The 16,775-nt window shown below is 50.3% G+C and overlaps 1 protein-coding gene across 1 annotated transcript in view; it reads right to left on the reverse strand.

Moving 5' to 3' along the window:
- Nucleotides 1-16,775, reverse strand: part of PLD3 (phospholipase D family member 3) — a 533,798-nt gene that overhangs the window by 168,853 nt on the left and 348,170 nt on the right. Inside the window, exon 9 of the mRNA XM_069644484.1 lies at nucleotides 10,259-10,398. Coding sequence (XP_069500585.1) covers nucleotides 10,259-10,398 — 140 coding nt within the window. The remainder of the gene's footprint in view (nucleotides 1-10,258; nucleotides 10,399-16,775) is intronic.

Here is a 16,775-nt window from a genome sequence, read left to right on the forward strand (position 1 = left end):
TTTCAAAGTTTTTCAGAACCTAGCTTTCTTGTCAGGGCATAGGAGGACAATAGTTAGCAAAAAGCAACCCTTTCAGTCAGGGTAGCTACTAAGGGGCCATTCAAGATGATTCACTTTATGAATCTTAATCCCTGAGGGAAATCACCCTGGTTTTCAGAAGGCACCCTTTAAGAAGGTGTCCATATTACATGAGGCTAATGTAGATTATAAGAAGGACGACAATCATTAAACCCTCACACAAAACCTGACTTGAAGGGTGCTTGTGTTCTATGGCTCATACGGACCAATACCGTCCTTCACTAAGGGATATTTTAAATTATAACTGATGAATCGAGGGAATTTGTCCCTTCTTCCCAAAGGGGAGCCCTCCTCTATGAGGCCAGGGAGGTGAGCCCGCTAGGCAATACCCTCCCTAGGGGTAGAGGCAAGTGGGACCTCCGCTTAGGGGACAAGGACTCCTGTTCCCGCGAGGAACTCCCTCTAGTGGTGCATACTATGGCCTTCGTGGGCTGTTCTACAATAACAGACCCTGTGAAATACCAATACTGGGACGATGAAACTATGATGTCAGACAATGAGAAGAATAAAAACTGGGACGAAGAAACTCCTAATAGATACGGTTATCTTAGAAGGAAAGGTCTTGTCCCTTTCAATGGTGATACCCAACCCACTGAGATGAGTAGGTGGATAAATATGCATCCAGAGAGAGACGAACGAGAAGGAGAGAGAGAGAGAGAACTACGTACGTCAGCTGGGGAATCCCCCAAGCTATGTCAACCTTGATGGAGAAGGAAACCTGGAAGCCTGCGAGTTTCAAACTCACATAGCACTGCAATACGGCACGCCAGAGCCAACGCGTGCCCGAAGCATAAGAGAATGGAGGGGCAAGAACCCACGAGAAGGAGGTGGTAGGACCACAGACGGAATCCAGAGGTGGACAACAGGTCCAGGCAACCTCACTGATACCACCGGCACTAGAAGGCTGCAGTGTGTACGATACACAATGGAGGACCGGGACACTGAAGAGGCAGGAAATCGCAAGGAGAATGATACCAAAGAAGAAATGTGTTGGCGCTCTGTGAACTGAAAAAGAGTCCCACACCTGGAGAAGGCTCCGGAAGAGGTTCTTCTATTGCAACAAAGGTAGCAGGGATAACGGGAAGCCTGGGAGGACCCAATGTAATCATTAAGCCATATAGTTAACTAGGTAGAAAATCTGAAACAGAGTTAAAACCTGAAACAAAGGAAGTATAAATGTTGTAACTTTAGAGAAAGAACTTTTGAGCAGCTGAACAATGAGAAGAGAGAAGAATGGATACAAATACACTTGGAAAAGGGAAAAGTAACTATATTCTGTACAAAACCAATGTAAGCTTAAAGAGGAAGCAAGATATGGAAAAGAGTATAGAGAAAGTATGCCAGTGAACCACATATCAAGTGAATCCCAACAAAGCTCAGTTAACTTTCAAAGATACGCTGAGAATCAAAGTCAAGAAAAGAGCACTAATAAGAGAACGTCAAGAGAGACGCAAAGACAAGAGAAAGCCCAATAATCCAATTAAGGAATTGAAGAATTTGATCCAAGAAGTCACTAACGTCTATCTGCGGATTACGTAATAAAAAGACTTGTATTAGAAATACCCCCAGGAGAAGAGAGTCATTCTCCTGACCCGAGTTAGTTTTCATAGTGTTAGGGACAGCAGACTTTTGCACATTCACGACCGAAGGATGAGCACCTATGTTAAAAACGTATGCAGGAGGAGACCAGCTAATACTTTACCACGACAGGAAGCCCAATGTTGATCGCCCAGGACACACACAGGACTCCTGCTGAAGAAACCTATAACACCCTAAAAGAATACACGCACACTTACAGGCCTTCAAAGGCGGAGCAGGGAGGTACCGAATCTTGGAATCCAAACCGAGTCAGGGCTCTCAGAGACCTCTCGGAAGTAATGCCCTATAACAGTGACCCTAAGCCCTAATTTACCGGAAGGGGGGATCCTTAGAAATCCCGGTCACAGGGGCCGCAAAGGGGGTGGGGAGGTGGCAGGGGGAAGGGAGGGAGGGAAGGAAAGGAAGAGAACAGATGGAGTAGAGTCACGAAAGGCAGAACAAACTACTACAGAAAGAATCAGAGTAGAAGAAAACGGCACAAAGTAGATGAGGGGGACAGCAAGGTAACCCAAGCGCGGACCACAGGGGGAGGGACAACCCTTCACAGATAAAAGATGGCAGAGTCTAACGTAATCTCCCTGAATACACAGGGGCTGAACTCCCCGACAAAGCGTAGAGCTATACTGGAGATGTTAAGAGCTGTGAAGGCATCAATCGGGATCCTACAGGAGACCCACCTCCTCATGAAAGATGAGAAGAGGATGGCCCATAGAGCCTTCCCTCAACAATATTATGCCTTTAGCGGGGGGGGGAAAAAGAGGGGAGTAGCTATCCTGATAGGGTGAGACCTAGAATTCAATAAACTACAACTCCGCAGGGACAGCAGAGGTAGCTACCTCGGGGTCAAAGGGACAATAAAGGGCCAAGTGTGCACAATCCTGGCCATCTATGCCCCCAACGAAAGGCAGGATGTATTCCTCTCGGAACTGCTAAACCAACTGGGCAGCTGGTGCGAGGGCCAATTGATAATAGGCGGGAACTTTAACTGTGTCATGGACCCAACGCTAGATAAACCCCCCCCCCCCCCACAGTAGCGAACCAAAAGAATCGGCAGGCACTAGGGTGCCTCTTTAGAGAGCTGGGGGTCATAGAGACTTGGCGATTCTTCCACGAAAGAATCAGAGAGTATACCCATTACTCGGCAGTTCACCTGGGCTATTCCAGAATAGATATGATCCTGGTATCGGCAACACTAATGCCCCAGATAAGGAAGGTAGAAATAAGGGTGGAATATTGTTCGGACCATGCCCCAGTTATGGTGGGGGTGGACTGGGGCACAGGAGCGCGGAAGCAGAAGCCTCCCTAGAAACTAAATGAACTCCTGAAAGATAGAACGTTAAGAGCCCATATGGAAAGCTCCATTAATAACTATTTTAAAGAAAATGACAACGGGGAAGTGAGCTGGGGAGGGAAATATGGGACGCAGGGAAAGCAGTGATTAGATGGGAATTCATATTGCAAGCAGCAACATATTACAGGAACAGAAACCTCGTAACACAACAGCTAGAAAAAGAAGTGAAACAAGCCGAAACCCAGCATAAGGCCCAGCAAACAAGGAAGTCCCTACGCGAACTCAGGAAGATCTGAGCTCAACTTGAGAACCACATGGCAGAGCGAGTGGCCCAGACACTATTAAATACAAAGCAGTCCTATTACACACACGGGGGCAAGGCAAATAGATTCCTCGCTGCTAAACTAAGAAAACGGAAGGCCCAAAACTGCATCACGCAACTACACGACAAGCACGGCAACCCACACACAGTGGAACAAAAGAAATTGGAAATAATGTTGGAATTCCACGAGGCCCTCCTATGCAGAGAGAACCTGGATCGGGAGCAACAACTCTCATATATCCACTCAACTCCCCTGCAACAGATCGCGGAACAAGAAAGGCTGAACCTAGGAAGCCCGATCACAGCACAGGAGATCAGCGATGCAATCTCAGCACTACCGACGAGGAAAGCTCCCGGCCCAGACGGATCCAGCAACGGCTGCTACAAAACTTTCCGTATGCAACTTTTAGGCCCTATGACGAGGCTCTTCAATACAATCAGAGAAGAGGGGCGAGTGACACCGGACATGGGACGGTCCACGACCATACTTCCTCTAAAACCAGGGAAAGCCCCCCCCCCCACGAGTGCTCCAGCTATCGGCCTATCGCATTATTAAACACTGACGCAAAGTTATATACAAAAATCCTGGCAACAAGACTGATAAAGGTCCTTCCGAACATAATCCATGACGACCAAGCAGGGTTTATCACAGGCCGACACACTCAGGACAATGTAAGAATGAAAGAAGCGCAATAGATGTAATAGATGCAGGGAGACGGACACAACAACCGTTAGCGGTGGCTGCCCTGGACACAAGAGGAGCATTCGACAGTATGGACTGGCATTATCTGGAAATGGTGCTGGAGGGCTTCGGCTGTGGACCAGAGTTCACAAAAATGGTACTAGCAAACTACCAAATCCCGTCGACAAGCTTCACGATCAATGGCCAAAGCACGGCGGAGTATGTTAAAGTCTGCAGAGGTACACGACAAGGATGCCCACTCTCCCCACTGATATTCGCGATGGCAATGGAGCCATGCGCTTTAGACAAGATGCAGAAATCAGGGGATCAAAATTCAGACAGATGACCCACAAAATCACACTTTATGCCGATGACATCATGCTCTTCATGAAAGGCCCGGAAACAACGATGCCCCGAGCAATGTTACAACTACAAGAATAACGAGAGGTCTCCGGATTTGCTATTAACTTCACAAAATCCAAAGCAATGAATATCACGGAGGAAAAGGAAGTGATCAAGAAGCTGGAGAAGAACTGCCCTGTGCCATGGTTAAAGGACTCACTGACATATCTGTGGATCCGCCTAACGCGCGAGCCAAACAAATTACTCAAAATGAATATAGACCCCCTATGGAAACAATTACAGGAAGATATGCACAGATGGGAAAATCAGGAGTTGTTGTGGTTTGCCCGAATCACAGCAGTAAAAATGACTATCCTCCCCTGACTCCTCTACGTGGTGGGAGCCATTCTGTTGTCTATTACCCCGGCCAAGATCAAAGAACTACAAAACGCGATAATCAAGTTCATTTGGCAAGGGAAGAAAGCAAGGATCCAGAAACGCATTATGCTGCGCCCACCACTTCTTGGAGGCCTAGAAGTACCGGATGTGAACGTATACATACTTGCAGCTCAGCTAGCCCCCATATTAAGGTGGGCAAACCCCGAAAATCACAAAGGCTGGTGTCAAATAGAGCAATCTGCCACGTCAACCCCCCTAAAAGCTCTAATAAACCTGAAAACTGGGGACCGAGAGAAAGGGGGACCACTACTGGAAGCGACCAAATGGTCCCTCCTCAACTGGGACAAAGCCCGGAAAAAGAAGGGAATCTCACGAGGGCTAGGCCCCAACACTTCACTAATGCATAATCCAGAGTTCTCACCAGGCCTACAAAAGAAGTTCTGGGAAGGATGAGCGGACGCAGATAAACTGACCCTGCAAGACTTAAACAATGGCACCCCACTGCTTTTCACAGAACGCCAGCAGAAATTCGGCCTAGAAGAAAAAGAACGATACAGATACACACAGATTAGGCATTGGATAACGCACCCAGCAGTGAAGCAGGCAGGCACAAGGACACCATTAGGCCTGGAACTGACCCTACAGGAGGGCCAAACTTCAAAGGGAGTGACCAGACTTTACAGACTACTCTCTAATGCACAATCAGAAGATGTGCTCCCTCGGCCACGCCAGTGCGACAAGGATCATCCTGCACCGGGACCTCTTGAGTTGGTTGATGAGTCACAGAAGCAACTGCAACGTGGGGGAACGCATTCAGGAACAGGCCGTCCCAGGGGAACGAGAAAGCATCGCCCATGCTCCTCGGTTGGGGAAACCTGCTGGCGAACCTCTGGCACTTGGAGTTCGTCGCAGTCGCGAACAGGTCGATCTGGGATTTGCCCCATCGTTGGAAGAGTCAATCCGCTTGATCCTGACGCAGCTCCCACTCGAGGCACGAGCGGAGCTCCCTGCTAAGTGAGTCAACAATGGTGTTCTTTATTCCTGCAAGATGGAAGGGACGTAGAAGATCATGGTGGTGTTGTCAGTGAAGACCCTCACCACCTTGCCCTTGAGGGATGGAGGGCCCAGAACACGGCTCGGAGCTCCAGGATGTTGATGTGGAGTGACCTCTCCTCCGGGAGCCAAAGGCCTCTTGCATGGAGATCTCCGGTGTGTGCTCCCCATCCCTCCAAGGAGGCGTCTGTCGTCACCGTCTCCTGATGTGCCGGGGTCTGAAAGTCCGTGCCCCTTGCTAGATGCGCACGGGTGCCCCACCACTAAATTGCTTGGCGGAAGGCCTCGTTGAGCGGGATCCTGTCTTCGAAGCTGCCCACCGCTTGTATCCAACAGGCGTCGAGGAACTCTTGTAGAGGACACATCCGAAGCCTGCACAGGCGCACCAGGTAGATGCATGAGGACATCATGCCGAGCAGGGACTGGATGGATCTCACCCTGGCCACGTCCGTGGCCAGCAGGTGCTGCACCTTGCCCAAGAAGGCCTTCGTCCTCTCCTCCGACGGAGAAGCCAATCGCGCCACTGTGTCAAGCTTGGCTCCCAGAAACAGTGCGACCTGCGATGGAACCAGGTGGAATTTCGAGTAGTTGATGGAGAATCCCAGATCCGTGAGCAGTTGGACGGTCTTCGCTGTGTGTTCGACGGGGAGTTCTCTTGTCCTTGCACGGATGAGCCAATCGTCCAGGTAGGGGTAAACGTGAATCCATGCAGGCGCAGCCGCTCCGCCACCGAGGCACTTGGTGAATACCCTGGGCGCCGACTTCAAATTGAATGGAAGGGCCTTGAACTGGTAGTGCCGTCCCTGGAACACGAATCTGAGAAACTTCGGTGTCCTTTTAGAATGGGGATGTGAAAGTAAGCATCCTCCAAATCCAACGATGACAGGAAGTCGCCCTCCTCCAGCTGTCCCAGCATGTGCTGGAGGGTGACCATCCAGAACTTTTGGGCCTTGATGTACTTGTTTAACCGACGCAGGTCCAGGATGGGTCGCCAACCGCCTGTCTTCTTTCTGACGAGGAAGTATCGTGAGTACACTCCGGAGCCCCAGAGCCTCTTTGGGACGAGCTCGAGGGCTACTTTCTTCAGCATCACCCTTACATCCAACAGCAGTTGAGGGACGTGGTTCTCCTTCCTGGCCACGGGAGGAATGTCGGGGCACTTCTTTAGAAATTCTAGAGTGTGCCCTTGGGCCAGGGCATCCAGCACCCAACGGTCGGTGGAGATGGACTCCCACACGCTGACGAACTTCGCCAGCCAGCCTCCCACCGGGCTGCTCAGGTGGGGGCCCGACGCTACGGCGGTTTAGTCCTGCTAGGTAGCGGACTTGCCGCCTTGACCTCCTTGGCGACAACGAGATCCTCCTGACTATAGGCCTCTTGTGACGAGGAGCGAGCCGCCTGGCCGTACGTCGAGGAGCCACCGCCGAATCCTTTGGAGGCACCTTACTTGCCTCCGGAGTTCCGAAAGGGCGGCCTTCGTTGCTGCAAAACTCCCAAGGCTCGAGCCGTCTCCGTGTCGGTCTTCGATGGCCTGCAGAGATTCGTCTACTGTCTTTCCAAACAGGTTGTTCCCGTCGAAGGGCATGTCCAAAACGTTGGTTTGCACGTCTTGACAGAAATCAGTCGCTTTGAGCCACCCCCATCGCCGAAGGCAAACACCGTTGCCCAACTGGCAGAAACCGGTGTCAGCAATGTCCGTGGCCAACGTTATGGCGTGGTCCGACGCCACCTCACCTTCCTGCAAGATCTCCAGGGCCTCAGCCCTCTTGTCGTCCGGGAGGAAGTCCAGCAGGGGAGCGATCTTATACCACAACTCCGTCGTAGTGGGCCACAATCACTAGGGCGTTGGCCGCCTTAATTGTCGTCGCTGCCGACGAGATGGCTCGTCGTCCCATGGCGTCCAGTTTCTTCCCCTCACCGACCGGTGGGGAGGTCGAAGTTGAAGCCGTCGCCCCCGCCGCTTTCTTCTTGGCTGCCGCCGAGACGACCAAATCCGGGGTCGGCTGCGCCCTAAACCACAAAGGGGCGGAATCCGGGACCCGGTACTTCTTCTCGTACCGGTCCCTCTTGGCAGGCGTCGTGGACAGGTTCTTCAGGAGAGACAGCCCTTCGTCCCAGATTTCATCAATTAACGGGACCGAGAGGACCGTCTTCCTCTTGGCCTCACGCCGTTAATAGAGTATGCCTTCCATCTTCTGTTCTTCGGGGCAGAGCTGGAAAAGCTTGGATGCCCTGGCAATCATGGCATGAAAAGAGCCAATTTCATCGGGTGGGGAGGCCCGAGGGGGTGGTGATCCATTCGTCACCACCGTCGTCATCCGTCCCCGTCATGGCCGTATCCGTTCCCATTTCCTCCCTAGGATCAGGCTGAGAGGGCCGCGAAGGCTGGAAGGGCAGGGGTGGATGAACTCTCCTCCGCTTGCCTGGAGGGCTTCCCGACGGTCCCGGTTCTGCTGGGTCGTCCGTCGGGGGTAAGGGTAACCTCGTCCTTATCTCTGTACATAAGGCTTGGATTGCCATCAAGATGGCCCCTGAGTTGTCCTGAGGCTCGGGCACCGGCTGTGATGGGCACGACGGTTGGGGGGTGGAGTCCTCCACGGGCTCCTCGGTGCCACCGTTGCTCTTTTTGTCCGCCTCGTCGGGATTCTTCCCGTGGGAACAGACCTCCTCGAACCTCTTGCTGAGGGACCTTCACGACACCAACCAGCTCCTCTTCAGAGGCTGAATCCGTGTCCGTGATGGGCACTGGCCCCCCCTCTTTTTCCACTGGGGTTCTCATGGGGGTCTTGTCGATGGGCTGAAAAGAGGATTCCCTCTGCGGTGGCAGGGAAACTCTGGGCCCCGAGGTCACCTCCACAGGCTTCGCCAGGGCCGTCACGACTCACTTGATAGAGGCCTTCGCCGGGTGAATCAAGGCCTTCACCACCTTGGGCGCGCTTGAGGCCTTCACCTTGGGGGGAGGGTCACCGCCTCGCTCCCCCTCGGCTGACTCCTTCGAGACCGACCGGGGCCTCTCCAGACGCTTACCCTGGTTCTTGGATTTTCTCTTCCCAGAGTCAGAGTGTTGTCTCGTGGTTGATGGCGTCGGTGAAAGTGCGCCCTGCCTGGCAGCCGAGGAGCCGACCCTTCGGCGCTCCCGGTGCCCGCGGACTTGCGGTGCTTTGCCTTCTGTTGGGCCCCCGTCCCTGGGGCGCTCTCACAGGACTGAGAAGACCGTTCTGACTTCTTCTCACCTGCTGGGCCCTTCTCCAGCCAGCTGGCGAGGCGGATCTGACGATACCTCATAATCCGTTCCGACAAGTTCTTGCAAAACGCACAGTCCTTCTCCACGTGAGTTTTGTCTTCGTGAAGGCAGTAGAGGCTTCTCGAATGCTCATCCTCCTTGAAAACATTCTGTAATCCGCATCCAGGGCAGTTCCTGAACAGCTTGGATCCGGGCGTTGAGCTTCCCTTGTCCTGGGCCATGTCCACGAGGTAGGCCTCAGATCTTCTGGAATCCACCAAGAAGCGTAACTCGATGAAACTTCGCCCTTGAGGGGCGTAGAAAATTCCGAAACGGGTCCCCGTTGATCGGAAGAAGAAACGGTAGAGCTTGAGGCTCGATTGACCGAAAAAATGAGATTAAACTCTTTGAAAAAACGCAAAATGCAGTAAAGGCTCGAGAGCTATAACACGAGGACTCCCAACACTTGAACGTGCGGTAAAAATCTGAGGATGGCTGCCAGGGGAGGCGCTTAGGGAGAGGGCAGTCATTGGCTGGGGGGCAGTATGGCCCAGAGACCAGTGATTGGTTACTACTAAGAAAGACAGATCAGAAGCGAAACTGATACTGATTTTTTTTCTTTACCGAGGATTCCCAGCCTGACGACGGGGAATATTCATGAGCATGTGAATCCATGCCAGATCCCATGCTGAAGAAAGTGGTTTAAAAAAAAAAAAACATAGGCAGGCACCACCTACAGAGATAGGGATGGATTGGCTTTATCCTTTTATTTTAATAATACCTTTGACACCATGCCCTCGGTGAGTCTATGTCCTTCTTTTGACTCGCCACAAAACTTATTACTTGAAGATTGGTTATGCCATTGTGCAATTACAAAACTATCTATAGGTAGCGCTAAAGGCACTTTGCTGTGTTCTCAATAGTTAGTAATGGTATGTTGTGATGGGGGCTTTAGTGACTGGTGGCATTTGATAGTTCCGTACACACGTTTCCACATGGTTCACTTGGATGACACGAGAAGCTTAGAATACTCTCCAAGAGTATTTTGAATGGTAGTTAAAAAAGAAAGCAATAGACGAACTAAAAGGTTCAAGAGCATGCAAAGGCTTTCAGAAGAATAGCACAGCATCAGTAGAAAGTTGCTGGTGTCAGTGTATTGGAGAGGCTAATGGGATGAGGTTGTGCGAGGGGCTGATAGTTTGATCAGGACGGAATGGGAGAACAAAAAATGTTCATGAAGCTCAAATGTAAAGTGGACTAAACACTCACCTTTTGGGGAAAGAGTATTCCATTGTTGGTGTATAGTCCATCACAGAAATGAAGACAAAGTGTCTAGCGTCGTCAATAATGCTCAGGATGGATTGCAGGTCGTTGGTGCGTCCTTCTGCGCACAAGGCAGGTGGCGCGCTCTGCAAATGACCAAAGAGTGGGTAAGAGTAAACACATTGAAAATGGATAGAGACCACACCACATTGAAAACAAAAAGGAAAATACGGATAATCACATGTTGGGGAGATTTGGTGGGAGTTTTTAAGGGTCCTAAAAAAACACTGCACAGGTTGGCTCCACCTTGGGTTCAATGATGCAGTCTCTTGATTCCCACAATCATTCTGCACCCGAAAACTTGTGCTCGAAACCCTGAGAGGGTTGTGTTTAGTTTCCAACAACGGTCTCAGTGCTCAGACAATGGCAATGGCAAGGGCAAGAGATAGGGCTGGGCGAAGTGGGAGTGAGCCTTAGAGGTTCCATAAAAAGGCTGGCCACCTGAGCTGCTCTATTGGTGCGATCAGAGGGTCAGTCTTCACCTCTCATTTGAGGTTGTGACAAGTTTCCAACACCCTGTCCTAGTTGAACATCTCAAATAGTGGTAATGGTCTCCTGCCTAAGGAGGCCTTTTCCTGCATCTCCCATTCTCTCCTCCTCCCTGAGGCATTCCTTTTCAGACTTCAGGGTGCCTGCTCCTCTTCACCTTCATTCTGTCTGTTCCTCACCTCTGACATCTCTCTCCTCACTAGATTTGTGCTTTGCCAGCCACTCCTCGCTGATTCACCACAGTCCAATCACTCGCCATTCTCATGTTCACCAGTTTTATGCATTGGCTCATCTCTAGGACCTCTCCCACCTTGCCCTTTTAGGGCCTGGCATGTCCACCCAGCTAGTATTCCCTTCCCTTAATATCAGCTCCAAGCTCCTTTTGAACATGCTCGCCCACCTCCCTAAGAATCTCCACCAACATCATCTTCTGCCCTCTGGCCACCTTTTACCAGCTCCTTCTGCTCCCTCATCCAGCACTCTCCACAGCTCTTTCTCTACCTCCAGGCTCGTACTCTGCAATTCGGAAAATCAACCTCCTTGTTAGGCTGGAAACTGCCTTTTGTACAGGCATTGGGATGAAAATCTTTACCCTGATTGGTTGTGCGCAGAAGAACGGGAATCACAGGTTTGACCTTAACATGCTCCAGCCCTGGCAAGACCTGCAGTATCTCTTTGAGGAAGTCTTTAAATAGGTTGGCCTTCATCTTTGTTTCCAGAAAGTACTCTCCAGTGAATGGGCTGCAGTAGCTGCTCTCCATCTCTGCCTGTTGCTATAAGAGCTAAGTGCACCAGCCCAGACTTTTTCTCTCTGCAGTCACCAGCACGTTAGTCTGTATGTGATAAACTGTTTCCGAGTGTGGAAAGTCCAGCAATCCATTCCCTCTTGATGTGGCTTGGCATTTGTGTTTCCCTCATTTATTTTACAGGTGGGGATTGGCTGCACTTCATTCTGACATGTTGGTGGCATAATGGGCTAGGGGGAAGAGTTCCCGAAGACTTGTCTTCTCCTGTAAATTACTCCAATTCTCTCCGTAATTTTCCTGCCCCAAATACTATAATGGAGCGTCCCTGATCTGGTCCTAGTTTTTCCTTAGTAGAAAACTGGGGCCATGGGAGATATGGTCATTTTCCATTCCATTTACCAGCAAGGTCGGGACAACATGGGCTTGTGACATCCCCTTCCTTATTCCCCTTGGCTTCAGGGAACTGGCTAGTATTCCTCTGCAGTATGGGATTTGCATGGTTGATTCTAGTACAGGTTTTTTATCTGATCCCGAGGGGAATTCTGGAAGATGTAGTCATTGCATGCTGCCTTTTAAAATGTTGGGATGCAATGTCCAGGTCCATGTGATTAGGACCACAAGGTCACTTTCACACAGGACAGATAGAAATGTAGGAAACATAACAGCTTTAAAGACATTTTTAAAAGTGCACTGAATAAAGTTCTTCCAAACCAAACTACAAGCCACAATTGTAGGGTGAACAGATAACTCCATGTAACAGCTTTGCCTTTCCTGGAATTTCAATTTTCTTTTTAAAGATTAGTGTAAAATCATTAAATTGGTATTACACAAATATATTTTGTTATTGAGAGCCCAGATTTGAAATGTTGTTCCAGTGACAGGGAGACACTTAATTAACCTGCAGTATTCTCACAGAGCTTACCAGGCCTTTCCAGGTCCATATAACACTCTGGTGCAGATAGTGGATGATGACCAAATAGATACAAACGAAAGTAGAGGAGTTCAGAAACAATCTGTGATTTATCAGACTGTCATAGTACCCCCAGTCACAGAAACATTACATTGGGGTGAAACAGCAGATTGTTGAAGTGTTTTACTCCATAACTGGATGGTGAAATGCAGCTTCATTTGCAGGATCAGTCTCATACTTTGATATGGAACATTGCTGAAAGGGTAGGTCTAACATTCCAGTGTGGTCCTGTTTGAATGCCAGTTTGAGGACTTTGTGCAGCTAGTAGCTTTGACTTGATTTTTGGGCAAATGTGTTTTACATAGCACAAGTCACAGACCTAATACACCTTCAGGTACTACCCAAACAGTTGGTCATGAAAAAAGTAGATAGGCCATTCATTTATCCTCCCAATGCTAGGAGAACAGGCATCCAGTTGAAAAAAGGAAAACCTGTTACTGCATTGGCGAGACTAACGTTTGTGACTGTTAATGCTATGTGAAAAGGAGTTATTTCAAAATCAGTTCTAGTCTCCAGGTTCACATATCACTAGAAGGCAAATACAGATCTTAACTGTAAGACAATTTCAACAGAACATCACTGCAGCGGTCACCAGCAGGACACCATTTCATTTGGAGAACAAATCCAATCATCAACTGTGGACCAAGTGAAAAAAAAACACTAGCACTGAACTGTACAAAGCAATATCTCACAGGAAACCGCAATGCAGCCCATGAGTAAAGGAACCAGATCACTGGGAGAAGACCACTTTTTCCCTCTGAAACAAGTTGCAGCAACTCAAATGCTCAATACCTCTGATCACCACTCATATTCGCATGTCAGTTGCAACCCCATCACATCACACCTCGCCAGAGCCTACACGACCTCATCCATTTGAGCATCCTCCATCTCAAAAACAGGAGAACCAACGAAATTGCACATTGTGCCGAGTGTTTCTTCCTCAACTGAGCGGGGAAAGTGTTTAGTGTGGAGCAGTGTGAGCAGAGGGACCAGTAAGCGGGCGTGCCCTTTGCTTACTTTTCTTAATTCAGCAGCACAAAGTGCTCCAGGCCCTTCCCAGTTGGGGCGACATCCTGCAAAGTACCAAGCAAAGGCTACATGATGAATGAGTGATAAAGAAGAACACAACCTTACTTGAGTGAGACGACACAATTTTTCAACTGAAATTCATCAAATCAACAGGGTACTCCAGCATATAACAGAACCATATAACCCAGAAGGGACAACACTAGGTCACACCTAAAGGTCAAGCTATATCCGGTTAAGGGAATTAAGGAGGCGTGAGCTTGGGAGCATGGACAGACATGTTCCACATACCTCAAAAGCTATTCTATGACAAGACTGGAGGCGAGCATTATGCTTCAACTTCTTTATTTCCTACCCTTCAGCAGTTTCAACAAACTATATCAATCAACAAAGAAATCTCCATATGACTTTCACTTTAAAACTACAAATCCCAAAGTCCCTGTAGTCCTTCTCTCTCCAGCTCAGCTATGACCACATCCTGTTCCTGAGCTCCTCCTCTTTTTTTACTGCTCTTCAAGCAGATAAGTGACTTTCTTTTTACCTCTCAGCTAATGTGTGTTTAGGTAGCATTAGCGTAGGATTTAAACAAGTTTGACATTAGAATGTCTCTACAACAAGTTTACACAACTGTTTAAGAGCTTATTGATAGGTTTGCAAGCGCGTGAGGCGTAATAAGCATAAGAAGAGAGTGCTTAGGCAAGACTCCGGATAAAGAGCGGCAGTCGCCGCATTCGTGAGCTGAGATTTCGCGGGCAAACTCGCTGTTTCGTTCAGGCAGCGGGAGCTCCGGCGGCCGCCTGAGCCCCGTGCCGTAATCCCGGCAGACAGGGGTGCGCCACTGGCCGTGGAGCTCCCTTGGGCCACCCCCCCCAGTGGGAGAGCGGACTCGTTCGGCAGGCCCCCTCCCTTGTGGAGGCGGGGCTGTGCACCGAGCACAGCGAGCCCTCGCAGAGGGCTATCGCGGCAGACTCCGGCCCCCACCCTCGTGGAGGCGGAGCTTACATCCATTACACGACACGGCCCGAGGCAAAGAGTTGAGAGAGCTTGTATGGACCGTACGGAGCTCCGTTAAATCATAATTATCCTAATCTCCCCTCGCACGCTCGAAAGCGCTCACCGAGCAAGGGTCAGCACAGCCTCAGGAGAAGGAGGCAGCAAGTGGGAGCATCTCGCAGCTTATAAAAAAAAACATTTAAAAAAGAAAACGAAGAGTGCCAGCAAGCACCCACTCACTGGGCTAGCGCCTCCCAATATGCTAAAGAATCACAAGCCACCACAGGCACATTATATCAAGAGAGTCTGGTGCAGCCACAAGAAAAAATAAAAATAAATAAAGGAGCATCCACTAGGAAGTGGGCAGCAAAAGACACCTGTATTCAGGTAAAAAGGCACGCGGCACCCCTTATGTCGGAATTCGAATGGAGTGAGGAGGAGCAGTCCCTAGACATGGCTGCAGGTTTCAAGGAGATGCTGGGGAATGCCCTAGTAGATGCTGTGGCTCAAGGGGTGAGACCTTTACAGGAAAGGCTAGAGACACTAGAAGCAATGCTGCATCAGCCTAAAGAAAGCACCAAGAAGACTCGCAGCTTGCCCATTGAACCCTCTGGAGCACGGTCTAAGGGGAGTATTCAGGCCCGCAAGAGAAAAGCCTCTGCAGACCCCCAGGGCCCTACGGATGGGGCGGAAGATAATGCCCCGGAAATCGCTGACGCCTTCGAAAAGCTTAAGAAAGCATATTTGCAGCATCAGGCCGTGCCGGACCTCATGACCCCCTCTCCTGGGGAAGAAAATGAAGGAGAGGATGACCCAGGGTCGGAAGAAGAGCCAGAGGAAGGGGACTTGACCCCTCAAGAGCCAGAGGAGCCAGTCGAGGAAGAATGGGCGAAGCCCAGCGGGGGAAAGAAAGCCCGCAAAGAAAAGCACCTCGAAGAGGAGCAGGACGATATGTTCGACCCGGATACCATTAGGAATCCAAGGTCTTCCGACTGGCAGCCTTCGCCAAGAGTGGCTCAATGTATGACAGCAAGGCTGAGGAAAGCTTTGGATAAGGAGGTGCGACAGCGTCTCCGAGCAGAATGTCCTTGACCAGACTTGCCGGGGAAGGTGGCGGAAGCCCCCGAATTGGACCCGAAGATGCTTACCTTTGTCTCAAAGTCCAATAAGAACCCCCGTAAAGGGATAGATAGGTCATGGAAGAGTTGCCAGGAAAAGGTTCTGGACTTAGCCGGTCCTCTCGCTAAGATCATGGACTTGGCAGAAAGGGCGAGGGACACAGGCGAGGAAGTGGACCCAGAGGCCCTAGCCGGATGGCCACAAAGGGCGGTTTGCCTCCTAGGGAACGCGAATTGCGCTATAGCCTCCGAGAGAAGAAGGGGTTTGCTTCTGAAGATAGACTCGAAGCTCAGTGACCTAGCTTCCTACGAGGCCGGGCAGGCAGCCCAAGGCCTCTTGTTTGGTGAGACTTTCGGGAAGGAAATGGGCCGCTTTGTAGGCACGTACACTTCGCTGGAGAAAGCGCAAGCATCCATACGAAAGATCTTCCCGCAGAGAGTTTTTGCCGGGACCGGTCGTTACAGGGATTGCGTGACCGGTCGCCAACAAGGAGGTAGAAGACCCCCAAATCACAGAGCCCAGTACTGGGAGAACAGGCAACAAGACACGTTCTTCCCAGCCAGAGGTCGCAATACCAGAGGGCGACGAGGAAGAGGTTTCGGACGAGGCCAGGGATTCACACCAGGTAAGAGCAATAACCTACCCTCCAGTTGGAGGGAGGACAAGTATGTTCTGGGGAAGCTGGCGCGCGCTTTCCAGCAATGCCTGGATTTTGCAAACCGTCAGAGATCTGCAGCTAGAGTTCATTCAGGATCCAGTGCAGACAAGAGTACCCCAGCGCCCTCACCTAGTGAAATCGGAGCAAGCGGCACTTAACACAGAACTAGAGCATTTAGTGAGGAAAAGAGCCATAGAAAGATGCCCCGGGGCCCCCGAGATTCCTCAAAAACATGTTTCTCGTTCACAGGAAGGAGAAAGTACGCCCAGTAATAAATTTAAAGGAATTGAACGGATGGATAGTTTACCATCATTTCAAGATGGAAGGGATCCATCAGCTCAGAGACGCCCTGAGAGAGGGAGACTGGCTGACCAGATTAGATCTAAAGGACGCCTACCTTACAGTGCCAGTACAGAAGCATTTCAGGAGATTCCTGGCTTTTCGCTGAAAGGGGCAGTTCTG

Source organism: Ambystoma mexicanum, chromosome 2p (genome assembly GCF_040938575.1).
Source record: "Ambystoma mexicanum isolate Mex_15411 chromosome 2p, UKY_AmexF1_1, whole genome shotgun sequence".
Lineage (NCBI taxonomy): Eukaryota > Metazoa > Chordata > Amphibia > Caudata > Ambystomatidae > Ambystoma > Ambystoma mexicanum.